Source organism: Colias eurytheme, chromosome 12, assembly GCF_061535395.1.
Source record: "Colias eurytheme isolate Ceu_HAF_F1 chromosome 12, ilColEury1 Martin Lab GWU primary, whole genome shotgun sequence".
NCBI classification, from domain to species: domain Eukaryota; kingdom Metazoa; phylum Arthropoda; class Insecta; order Lepidoptera; family Pieridae; genus Colias; species Colias eurytheme.
The window spans coordinates 5,131,667-5,145,841 of record NC_142991.1 but is presented as its reverse complement, the minus strand read 5'-3'; the positions used below and the strand labels follow the sequence as shown (position 1 = coordinate 5,145,841).

At 33.4% G+C, this 14,175-nt stretch overlaps 3 protein-coding genes across 3 annotated transcripts; 1 reads left to right on the top strand and 2 right to left on the bottom strand.

Annotated features, from left to right (window-relative positions):
• Positions 1–2,445: 2,445 nt before the first annotated feature.
• LOC149903983 (leukocyte receptor cluster member 8 homolog) lies at positions 2,446–6,770 on the top strand. The gene is made up of 5 exons (XM_090107634.1): positions 2,446–3,834; positions 4,159–4,672; positions 5,192–5,396; positions 5,505–5,712; positions 6,150–6,770. Exons 1-5 carry the CDS (start codon positions 2,759–2,761, stop codon positions 6,310–6,312), a joined length of 2,166 nt encoding a protein of 721 aa, XP_089963760.1. The 5' UTR covers positions 2,446–2,758; the 3' UTR covers positions 6,313–6,770.
• Positions 6,771–7,317: 547 nt separating this feature from the next.
• On the bottom strand, positions 7,318–8,406 carry LOC149903982 (uncharacterized protein C16orf52 homolog A). Its single transcript, XM_090107633.1, has 3 exons — positions 8,141–8,406; positions 7,846–8,058; positions 7,318–7,657 (listed from the first exon to the last, which is right to left on the bottom strand). The coding sequence occupies exons 1-3, from the start codon at positions 8,241–8,243 to the stop codon at positions 7,470–7,472; spliced, it is 504 nt and encodes a 167-aa protein (XP_089963759.1). The 5' UTR covers positions 8,244–8,406; the 3' UTR covers positions 7,318–7,469.
• Positions 8,407–9,754: 1,348 nt separating this feature from the next.
• On the bottom strand, positions 9,755–12,260 carry LOC149903981 (opsin-2-like). Its single transcript, XM_090107890.1, has 8 exons — positions 12,148–12,260; positions 11,812–11,994; positions 11,520–11,729; positions 11,038–11,174; positions 10,750–10,915; positions 10,352–10,538; positions 10,148–10,230; positions 9,755–10,058 (listed from the first exon to the last, which is right to left on the bottom strand). The coding sequence occupies exons 1-8, from the start codon at positions 12,219–12,221 to the stop codon at positions 9,956–9,958; spliced, it is 1,143 nt and encodes a 380-aa protein (XP_089964016.1). The 5' UTR covers positions 12,222–12,260; the 3' UTR covers positions 9,755–9,955.
• Positions 12,261–14,175: the final 1,915 nt, after the last annotated feature.

The following is a 14,175-nucleotide window of genomic DNA, read 5'->3' as shown; positions in this document are numbered from 1 at the left end:
AAACTATTAACTAATACTAGGTTGTAGTAGGTATTGATATAAATTATTTATTTAATTTATAATGTGTTAACATAAGTATATTATGTTATGCAAATGACCGATATCAAAACTATTTAGTAAATAGCACATCTAAATAATATGCAGTAATTTGTGATATCAAATCTTTTTTTACATTTTACTTTTCTTTTTTGAAGTTGTTTTTCTTTATCGTAGTTATTTTTAATGTACATGTACAACTATGATATAACATTTGATTTTTTTTAATTATACCTTTTTTTATCAACTGGCATTTTAGTTTAGTTTTCTCTAAAAATTTTTGGCAACACTCATGATGATATCGGAACGATTTTATCGGACAATGTGAAAGGGCAAATTGTATCCGATATCGGATATCGGCTATCGGCGTCCGATATCCGATATCGGATCGGATAATGTGAAAACGCTCTTAAGCGTCTTATTTACGGTCCATCTTGACGTACGTCCCGCCAAGGTCATACACGATGCACGACGCAAAACGACAGTGAATAGCATTGACGTACGTCAATAATTATTATTATTATCTTGCTGGATGTGCACGACCAACTTTTCATCCAGCAAGCACCCCCACCACCGCGAACGTCGTGCAGATGGACAGTGAATAGCGCGGACGTACAGCAGATTAGTGTTGCCAACAGAAATTAATGTAAATACTTGGAAACGTGGCCTATTGATATGATTTTTTTGTGATAACTTAGTGAGTACATGAGCAAGCAAGAAACGGCTATTTTTGATTTTTATGTACACAGGAAATCCCAATTATCATTACTTTTGGATCAACCTTGTACACATGGACAGTTTATATTCAGAAGTTATTATTTTAAAAGAACTCCAAGGCGAATTGTTGAATAACACAGATTTTATGCAAAAGTCCACTGCAGAAAAATGGCAATTTATTAAAAAAAAATATCTTGACGAATTTGTTTGTTTAAAAAAAAATGATTAGCTATATACTCTCTGTTCCCGCCACTTTAGCATTTACTGAAAGAGTCTTTTCGGTCATGAATGTGAAGTGGCGGGAAGAGAGAAACCGAGCTTCATTAAAAATTAATTAAAAATGAGCTCTTGAAATATATAAATTTAGATTTGGAATGTTTGGATTCATATAATTCATTTAAAAATAATGAAAAATTCTTAGTTACTGCAAAAAGTACAAAAAAATACATTTTTAAAAAGATTTATTTACTCTTTATTTACCTCCTTTAAAATCAGATATACTCTATTTCTTCAAATAAAAGTTGGCAACCCTAGCCATGCTTGATGCGCGCACGATCGTCAGTAGGATACATCCAGCACCGCGGCCTTGAGCCGACGTACGTCGGGGATTGACCGTGAATAAAGCGTCTTATTTTTTTTGGTTTCTCTCTTCCCGCCACTTCACATTCATGACCGAAAAGACTCTTTCAGTAAATGCTAAAGTGGCGGGAACAGAGAGTATACACTGAATTCAATTAATAAAGTCGCATTGTCTCTTATAAAGTAAGAGTCCATGTCTAATTGATCCTTTGCGTTAAATATTATCTCATCGATACAAGATAAATAAATAAATATTATTATGGGACATTATTACACAAATCGACCTAGTCCCACAGTAAGCTCAATTAAGGCTTGTGTTGTGGGTACTAGGCGACGATAAAATATATAATATTTAATAAATACATATATAGATAATAACACCCAGACCCAAGAACAAATAATTGAGTTCATCACACAAATATTTGCCCTGACCGGGGATCGAACCCGGGACCGTCGGCTCAGTAGGCAGTTATTTTACCACTGCGCCAACCGCGTCGTCAATTATATAGCTAAAGTATATAGCTAATCATTTTTTTTAAGCAAACAAATTCGTCAAGATATTTTTTTTAAATAAATTGCCATTTTTCTGCAGTGGACTTTTGCATAAAATCTGTGTTATTCAACAATTCGCCTTGGAGTTCTTTTAAAATAATAACTTCTGAATATAAACTGTCCATGTGTACAAGGTTGATCCAAAAGTAATGATAATTGGGATTTCCTGTGTATATAAAAATCAAAAATAACTGTTTCTTGCTTGCTCATGTTGGTACTCACTAGGTTATCACAAAAAAATCATATCAATAGGCCACGTTTCCAAGTATTTACATTAATTTCTGTTGGCAACACTAATCTGCTGTACGTCCGCGCTATTCACTGTCCATCTGCACGACGTTCGCGGTGGTGGGGGTGCTTGCTGGATGAAAAGTGGGTCGTGCACATCCAGCAAGATAATAATAATAATTATTGACGTACGTCAATGCTATTCACTGTCGTTTTGCGTCGTGCATCGTGTATGACCTTGGCGGTACGTACGTCAAGATGGACCGTAAATAAGACGCTTTATCTGTGAACTGTATTTATTCTGTAACTCTCAAAGACTATAGAGTTGAAAAAAAATAAAATCGTAGGTTTCATGTTGCTTTGTGCCATCTTTGTGCTCTTGTGCTTGTGATTTGAAATTAATTAATTACATAGACATAGACTTGGATTCATCTTTTCATTCACAGGATACGAGCTGTGGTATTTTAAATTTCTTTATTTTTAATAGATTGAAAGTTATCACTCGGTGCATATTGTGTCTTCGTATAGCGTGGTAATTTATTTCAACAGTACTACCTACTTAAAAATAGTGACGTCATTACAAGTCGCCATTTTGTGCAAGGTATTTTCATCTGTATTCTTAGGACTTAGTCGTTAAACTTAAGCTATGTCTGAAAATACATCTAAGGAACCGCCCTTGCAAACTATGAGTGGTATGCCTCCAAACCACAATCCATGGATGTATGGTTTATATAATCATTATAACAGTTATCAAAGCGGAATGTACCCGCACTTCTTTAATCAACAATATTTCAATCAAATGGCAAACAACGGTGGATTCCATAACGAAACACAATTCCAGCCAAGTAAAGACTCTAAATCTGATTTCGGCCAAATGCAGTTTTCAAAACCGCCACCGCCGTTACTAGGAATGTCTCCACTTGACACAAATCGACCTTATTTTAATCAGTCGCCTATCAGGTTTAATCTTAACAGCAATCGAAAATCGACGCCTATTCCTCCCACCGAAAATCCGCTTTTACTGAATCATAATAATAACAACAACAATAATAAGAAAAAGCGTAAAAAAGGAAACAATAGAAATACTGGCGACAATAATACTTCCATGGTACCACCTTTGCCCGATCACCCTCCGCCATTACCGCCTTGTCCTCCTCCAGACGATCTTCCCAAGCCACCTCCGCCTCCTTTAGATGTCCCATTGCCTCCTCCTATAGCCACTGAAGATATTCCAGAGCCTCTAGGTGAACCTATAGACTCAATATCTAAAGAGGGAACATCTGAATTTATATCCAACAGTGATTCCTCAAATTTTTTACAATCATCTTCAATTCAAACATCAGCTGGAACATGGCCGGAAAGTTTAGAGAGGTATATTAAAAGGTGTTATGAAAAGTGTAAAACAGGTTTTGATCGTGATCAAATAGACATTTGTTTAAAAGGACGAATTACAGCAGCAGCTAACAGAGAAGAGATTTGGACCCGAAACTGGGATGAAGAACCTATACCTAGTGTTCATAGCGAAAGGGATTATTTGCAAGTAAAGCCAGTTCAAGGAACTTTAAGTTTATATCAAAAAAATGAAAATACTCCACAAAATAATAAACTTAAGCAAATATTGGCAGCAAAAGCATTTAGTGCAACAAAGAATACGCAAAGGAGGAGACGTCAGCTATCACATAGTAGGTCAAGGTCCCGGAGCCCATCTAAAAAAAGGCATAGGTTAGTTGTTGTAAATATATATATTTTTTTTTTATATTTTTAAAAATTAATTTTTCTATTAATCTATACTAATATTATAAAGCTGAAGAGTTTGTTTGTTTGAATGCGCTAATCTCGAGAACTACTGGTCCGATTTGAAAAATTCTTTCGGTGTTAGATAGCTCATTTATCGATGAAGGCTATAGGCTATATTTCATCACGCTACGACCAACAGGAGAGGAGCCACAGGGGTGAAACCGCGCGGAGCGGCTAGTATTTAATATACTATGTAAACTAAGTAGTTTATATTTATTTATAAATAAAAGTATTTAATATTTGTTTCAGTACCTCATCTGCTTCTGGTGATGAAGTTGAAGAAAAAAAGATTTTCAAAAGCAAAGGTAAACCAAAAATTAAGGAAAGATTGTCATTGGATTCAAAGAAAAATGACAAGTATGCAAAAAAAGCCAAAAAGGTAGCATACAGTGCATTTCAAGTTGAGGATGTACAAGGTAATGCGGAGAAACTGCAGAAGAGGGCAGAGAGGTTTGCTAATAGCCATGTGCCCTCTATTGCAAGCTCATTACAAGTAAATCCTAACAAACTTGAACCAAGTCCCAGGAAACCAATTTTGATGGATACAGAAGGAGATTATGAGCTTAATAATATACATATAGTAGGTACTTGTTTAGATATTGAAAAGTCATTCTTAAGGCTAACAAGAGCACCGGAAGCATGTGAGGTTCGGCCTGTTTCTGTTTTAAGAAACTCACTGAGGAATGTTAAGGACAAATGGATAGAGAGACAAGATTATAGATATGCATGTGATCAATTAAAATCTATAAGACAGGATTTAACAGTAAGTAAATTTATGAATTGAAATAATTGTTTATCTATACTAATATTATAAAGCTGAAGAGTTTGTTTGTTTGTTTGAACGCACTAATCTCGGGAACTACTGGTCCGATTTGAAAAATTCTTTCGGTGTTAGATAGCCCATTTACTGAGGAAGGTTATCTTAATACTATTATAAAGGCGAAAGTTTGTAAGTATGGATGTATGGATGTTTGTTACTCTTTCACGTAAAAAGTACTGAACCGATTACAATGAAATTTAGCACACATATAGAGGGTAACTTGGATTAACACATAGGATAGGTTTTATCCCGGAAATCCCACGGGAACGGGAACTATGGGGGTTTTCCTTTGAAAACGCGGGCGAAGCCGCGGGCGGAAATCTAGTAGGCTATATTTCATCACGCTATGGGCAACAGGACGGGGGTGAAACAGCCACGGGGGTGAAACCACACGGAGCAGCTAGTTAATTATAAATAACAAATATGTTTTGATATTACTAATGAATTTTTTAAATCCTTTAGGTACAAGGTGTACGGGATAGTTTTACTGTAGAGGTTTATGAAACTCATGCTAGGATAGCATTAGAAAAGGGTGATCATGAGGAGTTTAATCAGTGTCAGACTCAGTTGAAAATGTTATACTCAGAGTTACCAGAAAGCAGAACTAATGCTGCAGAATTTACTGCATATAGGATATTATATTATCTCTTCACTAAGAATACTCTGGGTAATATAAATTTTATAATTGAGCATAGTCTAATCTTCTTTTGTTGTGTTACTTGTTATTATTATTCTTGGAATGTGAACTAATTACCTTTTTATCATTTATTTTTAGATTTAACAACAATATTTAAATTTTTAACTAAAGAAGACAGAGAAAATGACTGTATAAAACATGCTTTAAACACAAGGTGTGCTTGGGCGACAGGAAATCTGCACAAATTTTTTATTCTTTACAAGACAGCTCCTTTAATGGCTGGCTACCTCATGGACTGGTTTGTGGAGCGTGAGCGGAAGCAGTACCTCAAATACATCATAAAGTCGTATGTTATCTATCTTATATTTTTTTATTTGACTTAAAAAATAATAAATGCTGGGTCATAGATTAATGAATGGCAGTGGGTAATTATATTCAAAGATAAGGTAAGACATGAATTTAACTAAAGAAGAATGAATATTCTCATACAATTTTTCATTTAACTGAACGAGGAATATTGTGACTTTAAAATCATAAGGTTTGTTAAAAGGTAAACAAATTTGGAACAATTGTAGTATAAGTTTAATTAATCTACTTATAACTTATAATTTTACATATAAATCATTTTGCAGTTTTTTAAGGCTTTCTCTTAGTTCTATATAAAGTACTAAATAATAATATATGTATAATAAATTCTTCAAGGTAATATTCTAATATAATATTATATATTTTGTCCAACCTTTTGGTTGGAATGGGTTTATTAAAATTTTCTTATGTGTGCAGCTACAGACAGAGTGTTCCTGTGGAGTTCATCACAAAGGAGCTGGCATTTGAGTCAAGTACTAAGGCCTTTGAATTTTTAAATCAGTTTCCTCTTTCGTACACTGGCTGCGACCAGACTCAAATTGATTGCAAAGCCAGCCTGCCAGCTATTGCAAATATATAACATTTTCTGTTTGACAGCCGTCCTGTTATAGTAGAATGTTGTTGTGTGGTTATGTAAAACTTGCATAGCCACAGGGTCCAGTTTTGTGAGGTGATACTACTTCCAGATCACGTTATTATGCACCTTATTTTGCTAGGCTGAGGCGGCGAACCTATCATCATACTTAATTTATAAGTTACACAGCTGAAGTGGTTGGATGCGGATTTCTGAGCTTATGAAGATTTGCTTCTGCTATGGCAGGAAAGAAATACATATTGAAGAAAGTGGTTCAGTGTAAAGACATTTTAAGTGCTATAAACATTCACAAGAGGTATATAGTATATTTTAGCAAATGGACAATAAGTGTTAATTATTTTGTAAATATTAATGGTTTTGATTAAATCTTTTAAAATAAATAATTCAGTAATCATTGATTGTAAGATAGTCATATTAATAAAACATTTTGGTTATTTTTTAAATTTTTGTTTTATTTTTACACCTATATCTACTCATAGTGGAAATACATGTTTTAACCTGGCTGTTTTTAGGCTTAAAGTTGTAACTGTACTCTGTAGTCTGTAAGCTGCCTGAAAAGCACCCACAATGGGAGGCTTATTTTTTAATGTTTGATCTAAAAAATGGATAACTAAAAAATGCTTGTAGCTCAACATTACAGTAGGATGTCCTTTTATTGGGTAAAATATTATGAATTTAAATGGATAGTGGTTGTCCAGGAAGGTCTTAGTATATCATTTGTTAGGTTTGGGAAAGCCTAACAAAAAAAGCCTACCTATATTATGTTTCTCATCAAGATTAAAATATAATAGTTCCGTAAAACTACTTCATTAAAAAATAGATTAAACCAAGAGTTACAAATTGATTTATGTACCTAGTACAAATGAAATTCAATTCAGTGAGAATAAAAATTACAGTACCTACAATTTTTCTTTATGATTATTGAAATTAGTGCATCATCAGAATGATATGGGGGACATATTTTGAAGGAATTAAAATAAGAAACAAATATAACTTATATCAGATCTTTAATTTTTATTAACAATTGGAATGTTTTAATTAAAATTCATTAACATATAAATACCAACAAACACCATTACTTACACATACTTTAAACCTAATTAAAGTAAACATTTTTTTTATTAAAGTAAATAATTTTACAACTAAAAGTGAGGCAAACACACTTTTCCTGCAAATAATTCAGATATCACAGTAATCCACAATGATAATACAAATAATATGTAAGAGATTCCCACTTGATGGCTATTAGGTAATTGGTAAGGTTGACCTCCAATTTCATCTACATGGAAGCCCATTGGAAATATAACAGCTGCAAGGCAGAACACTACCACTGGAAATAGTAAGCAGTGTTATTTAGAAATTTGTCCTTCAAATCTTGTAATTAATTTGTATAGATGTTTTATGGAAACAATTTGTTTAGTGTATTAAATATTAATTTACATTAATAGAATTACACTGCATTAACAATTAAAATTGGTTATTTTTTTATAAAGGATAATTATTAGAATTCATACATACTTGCAGCAAATCCAACCCATCTTGCATATGGAATAACATTTCGGTCAAAGTGGCTTGAAGCTAAAAGAATAACTGTAGTAGTTATGCATATGCATCCTACAAATATACAAATCAAAGCCAGTAACCATTCAGGTTGAAGGTCTGGAGTAAAACAAACTTGGGGGCGATTATACAAAGTAATACATGACCACATTAAGCCAAGTCTGGTGTCCCCTGCAAAAGGTAAATAATTAGTTGGTGATTCTATAAATTTTGTTATCACTATGCTCTTAATATAATAAACATACTATCATACCTCCAACGTCTGTTATTATCCAATCGGGCATTGCAAGACTCACAATAGCAAATACGTCTGCGGCCATGAAAAGGGTTCCGGATATGACTGTTAATTTATCCATGGTGAAAGTTTAGTAACGATTGGACAAACTTTCTTATATTTTACATCACATTTAGTTTAACCATGTCTTTTGATGGGCTGAATTTGTTATAATTTTTATTTACGAAATAAACTCATACAATACGAAAACAAACAATGTCTAAAGTGACAGTGACATTTCCTTCCATAATCCATAGATAAAATTAAAAATCAATTAAATTAATCAATTATCAGGTTGAGTCTTGAGTCTTGACTCTTGGACTTGGACCATGGACTGTATAATTCTTACTGTATTCTTAAGATTATTCTGTACCACTTCTGTACAAGCCTTACATCGTTAAGTAACTGTGAAATAACTTAATAATCTAAGGTACAAACTAACCATCTTCATATGTTAATTAAGTTGCAAACAAACTATCGGACGCGACTATCGGTGTTCACACCACAAACATACAGCGCGCCAGATTCGTGTCGAAGGTCCGAACGCTTAAGTTCAGCCCAAGATGTCATACAGCATTATTGTTTCCACTTTCCAGTGTGGGAAACTGGTCGCGCCATCCGACTTATTATGGCGCTATCATTTTTTCAAATAGTTTAGAATGAGATACATTTTTCACCGAGATATAAAGTCTAATGTAGAGTCACTCTCAATAGGAGGTTATGAGGTTATAAAGGAATAACTACACCCAAAAGATTGTGGGCGAGAAATTGGATAAATAGAAGAGATCAGTACCGTGCACATTCCACAAGCATTTTATCTTCAAGTATTCTTTCACAAGTCTACAAAAAGAAACATGACAAACAATTTTTGTGTGGTTTTGACTAAATTGTGGGCGTCCAAACGTGTCAAGTAACAAGCCCCACCCACAAACTTAACAGAAAAATAGACAAAATTTTAATTATCGAGTTCAGTTGTCAACTAAATTTTAACTTACAACTTGCTACTAAATTGTGTCTTTACACGCAATTAATCACTTAAAATTTAGTTATCTACAGTTTAACAACTTAATACAAACCAGGCATTAAGGCTCTATAATATCTATAGACCAAAACTTATCTATATACTAATCTATACTAATATTATAAAGCTGAAGAGTTTGTTTGTTTGAACACGGAACTACTATTCCGATTTGAAAAATTCTTTCAGTGTTAGATAGCCCATTTATCGAAGAAGCCTATAGGCTATATATCACGCTAAGACCAACAGGAGCGGTGCCACGCAGGTGAAACCGCGGAGCGCACCTAATATTATGATAAAATCGCTCTGATGCGACGCTTGTCTTCTTTCTTTCGACAATGACCTATCAAACTGTGTATTAAACACACTTTCTCATTCATAAACATTATAAACCAGTAGGTAATTCATAGTGAAATATTTTAGTGGGCCATTATAAAGAGAAGAGAGAGTTAAGTCTCACCTATTAAAACGGTGCGGTACGGTATTTTGTTCACTATGTACCTAAATTGAAAAAGCATCGGACTTTTACTGGATCTTGGAAATTTAAATAAAACAACCAAATCATGTTCGTCACATTTATTTTGCTGCTTCATTAAATAATTATATATTGTAATATTTTAGAAAATTCAGAGTCCGTTAGTGTAGCCAAGTCGTCGTTAGTATTTTTTTTTGGTTATTTTTACTCCTTTTGAGTCCATGATTAAATAGTATATAGGTACTTATACTATATATATTTAGCTAAAATATAATAAAGTTTATGGCATAGTAATTTTTTTTCATGCAGGGGCGGCACTGTTGGTTGTAGTGTTTGAAGTGTTCGATGCATTGTCATCTGGTTCGCTAATTTGTAGCCATGGCATTCTCCGTTGTAATTCTTGCCTAAAAAGTTTTAATTGATATAATTTTATTGATATTTAATAATGATGAAATGTAAATACATATGTATAGTAAAATATAATAATATCTACCTGTACTTTGGATGACTAATAGCATAAACCCAGGGGTCTATACATGCAACGGCTTTACATGTTATTGCTGGAATCATCGTGACCTACAAAACAAATGGAAATATGATAATAAATTTAAAAAATATTAGTAAAGTATATTACGATACTCTACAGGGATAAAAGTAGTCTTTAATGTTAAAAATATGATTTTAAACGATTGATTACCCCTGGAGTCAATAATTCCTGGTCGCCGAATGCTCCAATGAGCGACATTACGCCATACGGAGTCCAGGAAGCGACAAATAGGAAACAGACAGTCAATGCAGCTTTTGCGATTCGTATCTCAGCGGATTCTGCACCTGCGTTCTGGTTAGAGCGCAATGACTCTACATTCATTTTCTTAGCTTGTTCCCTGTGTTAAATGGAGAAAATGAGATTTTAAAGTGACAATATTATTTTAATGAACAACGAAGAATGAAGAAAGAATCTGTTATATTATTCTTTGGTGACTTGCATCTATTATAAGATATGTATATTTATCTGTTATTTAAATTTCAAAACTAGGTAGATAAAAAATAAGGTATTAATTTTAACTTGTATAAGGAATAAAATAAAATATGTACCTTAAAGCTGCTTCGTGAGCGAATACTTGTTTCACGATACCGCTGTAGAAGTAGATAATACACAACATCGGGAAAACATAACTACAAGTGAATATACAGCCAACGAATAACTTGTTGTCGAAGGAGTTGGTAAGGTAGTCGAACGTGCACGATGTTAGGTAGCCCTCTAGAAATTGATAATATTTTAAAAATTAAATCGATTTTTCTTAGTAACTACCAATATCACGAATAGTTAACTCCAACAATAGTTATGACTTGTGATGGTCGTTTAGTTCATAAAAATCTTACCAGGAACAAATCTACCCCAAACTCTAAACAATGGCATCAATGACCATGGTGTCGTGTATATCCATATACAAATTATCATTAATAAAACTTTTCCTCTGGACAGCCGTCCATCAAGAGGTCTTGTGATTGTTGAATGCCTGTAAGAGAGATAGTAAAAATAATTATTGAAAATACATAACTAATGTTCTCAAAATAATAAGATTTTCGAATAATCTTCTCCTCGTTATTACTAAAAATATTTACTGATATTGTTCTAAGCGCTAATCTTAACTTATAAATGCGAAAGGGAGAGTCTGTCTGCCTCTTCTTCACTTCTCAACTACTGAACCGAATTGGGAGATTTAAAAAAGTAGGTACATAGGATAGGTTATATCTCGGAAATCGCACGGGAACGGGAACTATGCGGGTATTTATTTGACGACGCGGGCCAAAGCGCGAACGGAATGTTAGTGCGTCATAAATTTTTGCATACCAAATATTACCTGTCATATGCGATGCAAGCGTTGGTCATTGCTGCACCTATGCCACTATAGGATCCCATAACTGCAAATATTTTGCACCACAGGGCACCTGCTGCAAATCCTCGCATAGCGCTGTTATATATGAATATGGGTGCTTTGAGCATCATAATGAAGTCGAATATTGCTAGATTTAAAATCAAAAGATTACTAGCTGTTCGTAGAGATTTTGTCCTGTAACAAGATCCATATTAATATACCTAGTACATTTTAATTTGTTGTTTAAAATTGTTCAAAAAAATAAAGCATTACTCACGAGGCGAATATAAAAATAACCATGCCATTTCCAATAAGAGCTGCCGCTGTGAAGAAGCAGTAAAGAAGACATAGAGCTGTGTGTGCACTAGCTGGTGGCTCTGGGTACTTGAACCAGTGCTCTGGTATCATAGCCAAATCCTCACCAGTCAGTCCTTCGCCCAACATCCGTTCGCCCCCTGACCTGTAAATTAAAATGAAATTTAATTTAAATCCAATAAAACTGTTATAATGAAAGGATAATGATTGTATTAAAAATACTTCATATTTATAAGTATGTATTTTAACATAGTCAATTCAGAAATTTGAAATGAAATAATTTAGTCTTATCCGTTACCTTAAGGGGGCAAAGTATGCCCCATAGATGTTGTAATATTCGGTCCTATTGTCCATGTCTTGTGTAGGGATCATTTTTGAGCAGTCCTCGATAGTTGCGAGAACGCCAACCCCATTGACTGACTGCTGGCTGTTCCGAATCGCACCCTTGTTTTATATCAACAATAATTGATAATGGGATTTCACGGATTATCCATTAAGGTACATGTGATAGGATTAGCGGTGATTTTTACGGCTGTCACGGGCATAGATTTGTGCTGATGTGCAGTAGGTGAATAAAGGTGATTATCGGCGTCATAATTATGAGAAACCATAAAATGTATAATCTGTGGCTTAATAGTGTTCTTATTTCTGGTTTAGGAGTTAAAATGTTACGTTTATAATATGCTATTCAAAAGCCAGTATAATATATGATTTAAAAATAAATTATTTGGGGACTTTTGTGTAATGGAAGGATAAACAGACTGTTTAAAGAAATCCAGATACCAACTAGTTCATTTTTTTTGTTTATTGTTTTTTACGAGATGGTGAGATTGTATGAGGTGATAAAATTAAGTGTTACTAAGAATATTTATGTTTTCATCTTCACCATAATTATCACTAAGACTACATAGTATAAAACAAAAGTAGTTTTCCTTTGTCTGCCTGTTTCTCTGTATGTTTAGATCTTTAGAACCATCCACGCAACGGAATTCTATACATTTTTTTAAATACATAGATAGAGTAGGTTTAGAGAATGGTTCTAAGTACCTTTACCGGGGAGTGTTTAATGTTACATTTTTCGATATTTCTCGTTATATTTTTATAAAGTTTTTATTGCCATTTTCCTCATTAGGTAACTAAATTGCTTTCGATATCAGTTTAAAACTTTTTGATATCTGTAATAGTTACAGCCTGTGCACACTTAACGGTTACACCCTGTATAACTAGACTAGCTATGCCGAGAGTAACAAACATCCTCACTTGAAGCTTCCGCATTTAAAATATTAGTATTTTTGTATTACCCTAAGCGAGCGAAGCTCCAGTTAGAATAAAAAGATTGATCGAGACACGTACCTAGGTAAAATGTTGATGAAAAATATCTATACATACATACTCCTAACATGATATGAAATGAAATTCTCACATGAAATTTTGTGTTTTTTTCATACCAATAAGTGATAAGAACAACGTTTGCCAGGACACTGGACAGCTAGTTTAATCATTGTATTATAAATTAAACGTGTATAAAGTACTGAACATTCATTATACTTATAATTAATAGGTACGTTCTATTTCAGAATTCTTATTAAACAGGTCTATGTTTTATATTACTTAATTTGACCATAATATCTATTTTTACACCGCGTTAGACCTATGAAAAAAAATAAGAAAACATGAAATATGAGTGACATCTTTTGTAAAAAAAAATGTAATTTTTGCTATGTATTTATAGGATTATCATAATATTAGTATTAATGCGATGCTTTTTTATTTAAAATTATAGGGCTAAAACTATTCCAAAGTCGTTGTGTTCAGAAGGTCGTCGAAATCCATGATGCAGCTAGGGAAGAACGAATCATCCTTAGTATTGCCCCAGACGGAAGCATATAATCCACCGCATGTTGTGAAATCAATAGTTATTCAACTATTTAATATCTATACAATTTAAAAAAATAAAAACTTTTGAAACTTTAGGATCATTCATACTAAACAGAAATGGAAAATAAGGATGTATTTCCTTACCAATGAAACAAATAATGAAGAAATAAGTAATGTTCATTGAAATAAGATTGATTAAACTGCAATATTTACCTATATTGGAATAATGGGTATAAAGATTGAATTGCTAGATTGAGATTTTTTACACCCCTCAACACAAAGGACCTACCTCCTACCACCCAATTATAAGTTTTGAGAGTATTTTTAACTGATCGTTTTAAATTGAATTAAATAAAGTAAACCATACAACTGACGGTACTCAGATGACCGCGAGTAGCCTGAATCTGTCACAACGCCGCAGTCGCGCCACTAGAGGTAGAGTTAAGGC

Excerpts from the sequence above, each read along its gene's own strand:
- LOC149903983 (XM_090107634.1), top strand. The coding sequence starts at position 2,759 with ATGTCTGAAAATACATCTAAGGAACCGCCCTTGCAAACTATGAGTGGT. Across the intron at positions 3,835-4,158 it reads CCATCTAAAAAAAGGCATAG|TACCTCATCTGCTTCTGGTG; the intron begins GTTAGTTGTTGT and ends TATTTGTTTCAG. Across the intron at positions 5,397-5,504 it reads CTTCACTAAGAATACTCTGG|ATTTAACAACAATATTTAAA; the intron begins GTAATATAAATT and ends ATTTATTTTTAG.
- LOC149903982 (XM_090107633.1), bottom strand. The coding sequence starts at position 8,243 with ATGGATAAATTAACAGTCATATCCGGAACCCTTTTCATGGCCGCAGAC. Across the intron at positions 8,059-8,140 it reads GATAATAACAGACGTTGGAG|GGGACACCAGACTTGGCTTA; the intron begins GTATGATAGTAT and ends TACCTTTTGCAG. Across the intron at positions 7,658-7,845 it reads ATGGGTTGGATTTGCTGCAA|TGGTAGTGTTCTGCCTTGCA; the intron begins GTATGTATGAAT and ends TACTATTTCCAG.
- LOC149903981 (XM_090107890.1), bottom strand. The coding sequence starts at position 12,221 with ATGATCCCTACACAAGACATGGACAATAGGACCGAATATTACAACATC. Across the intron at positions 11,175-11,519 it reads GCTTGCATCGCATATGACAG|GCATTCAACAATCACAAGAC; the intron begins GTAATATTTGGT and ends TCTCTCTTACAG. Across the intron at positions 10,231-10,351 it reads AGGAATTATTGACTCCAGGG|GTCACGATGATTCCAGCAAT; the intron begins GTAATCAATCGT and ends TTTGTTTTGTAG.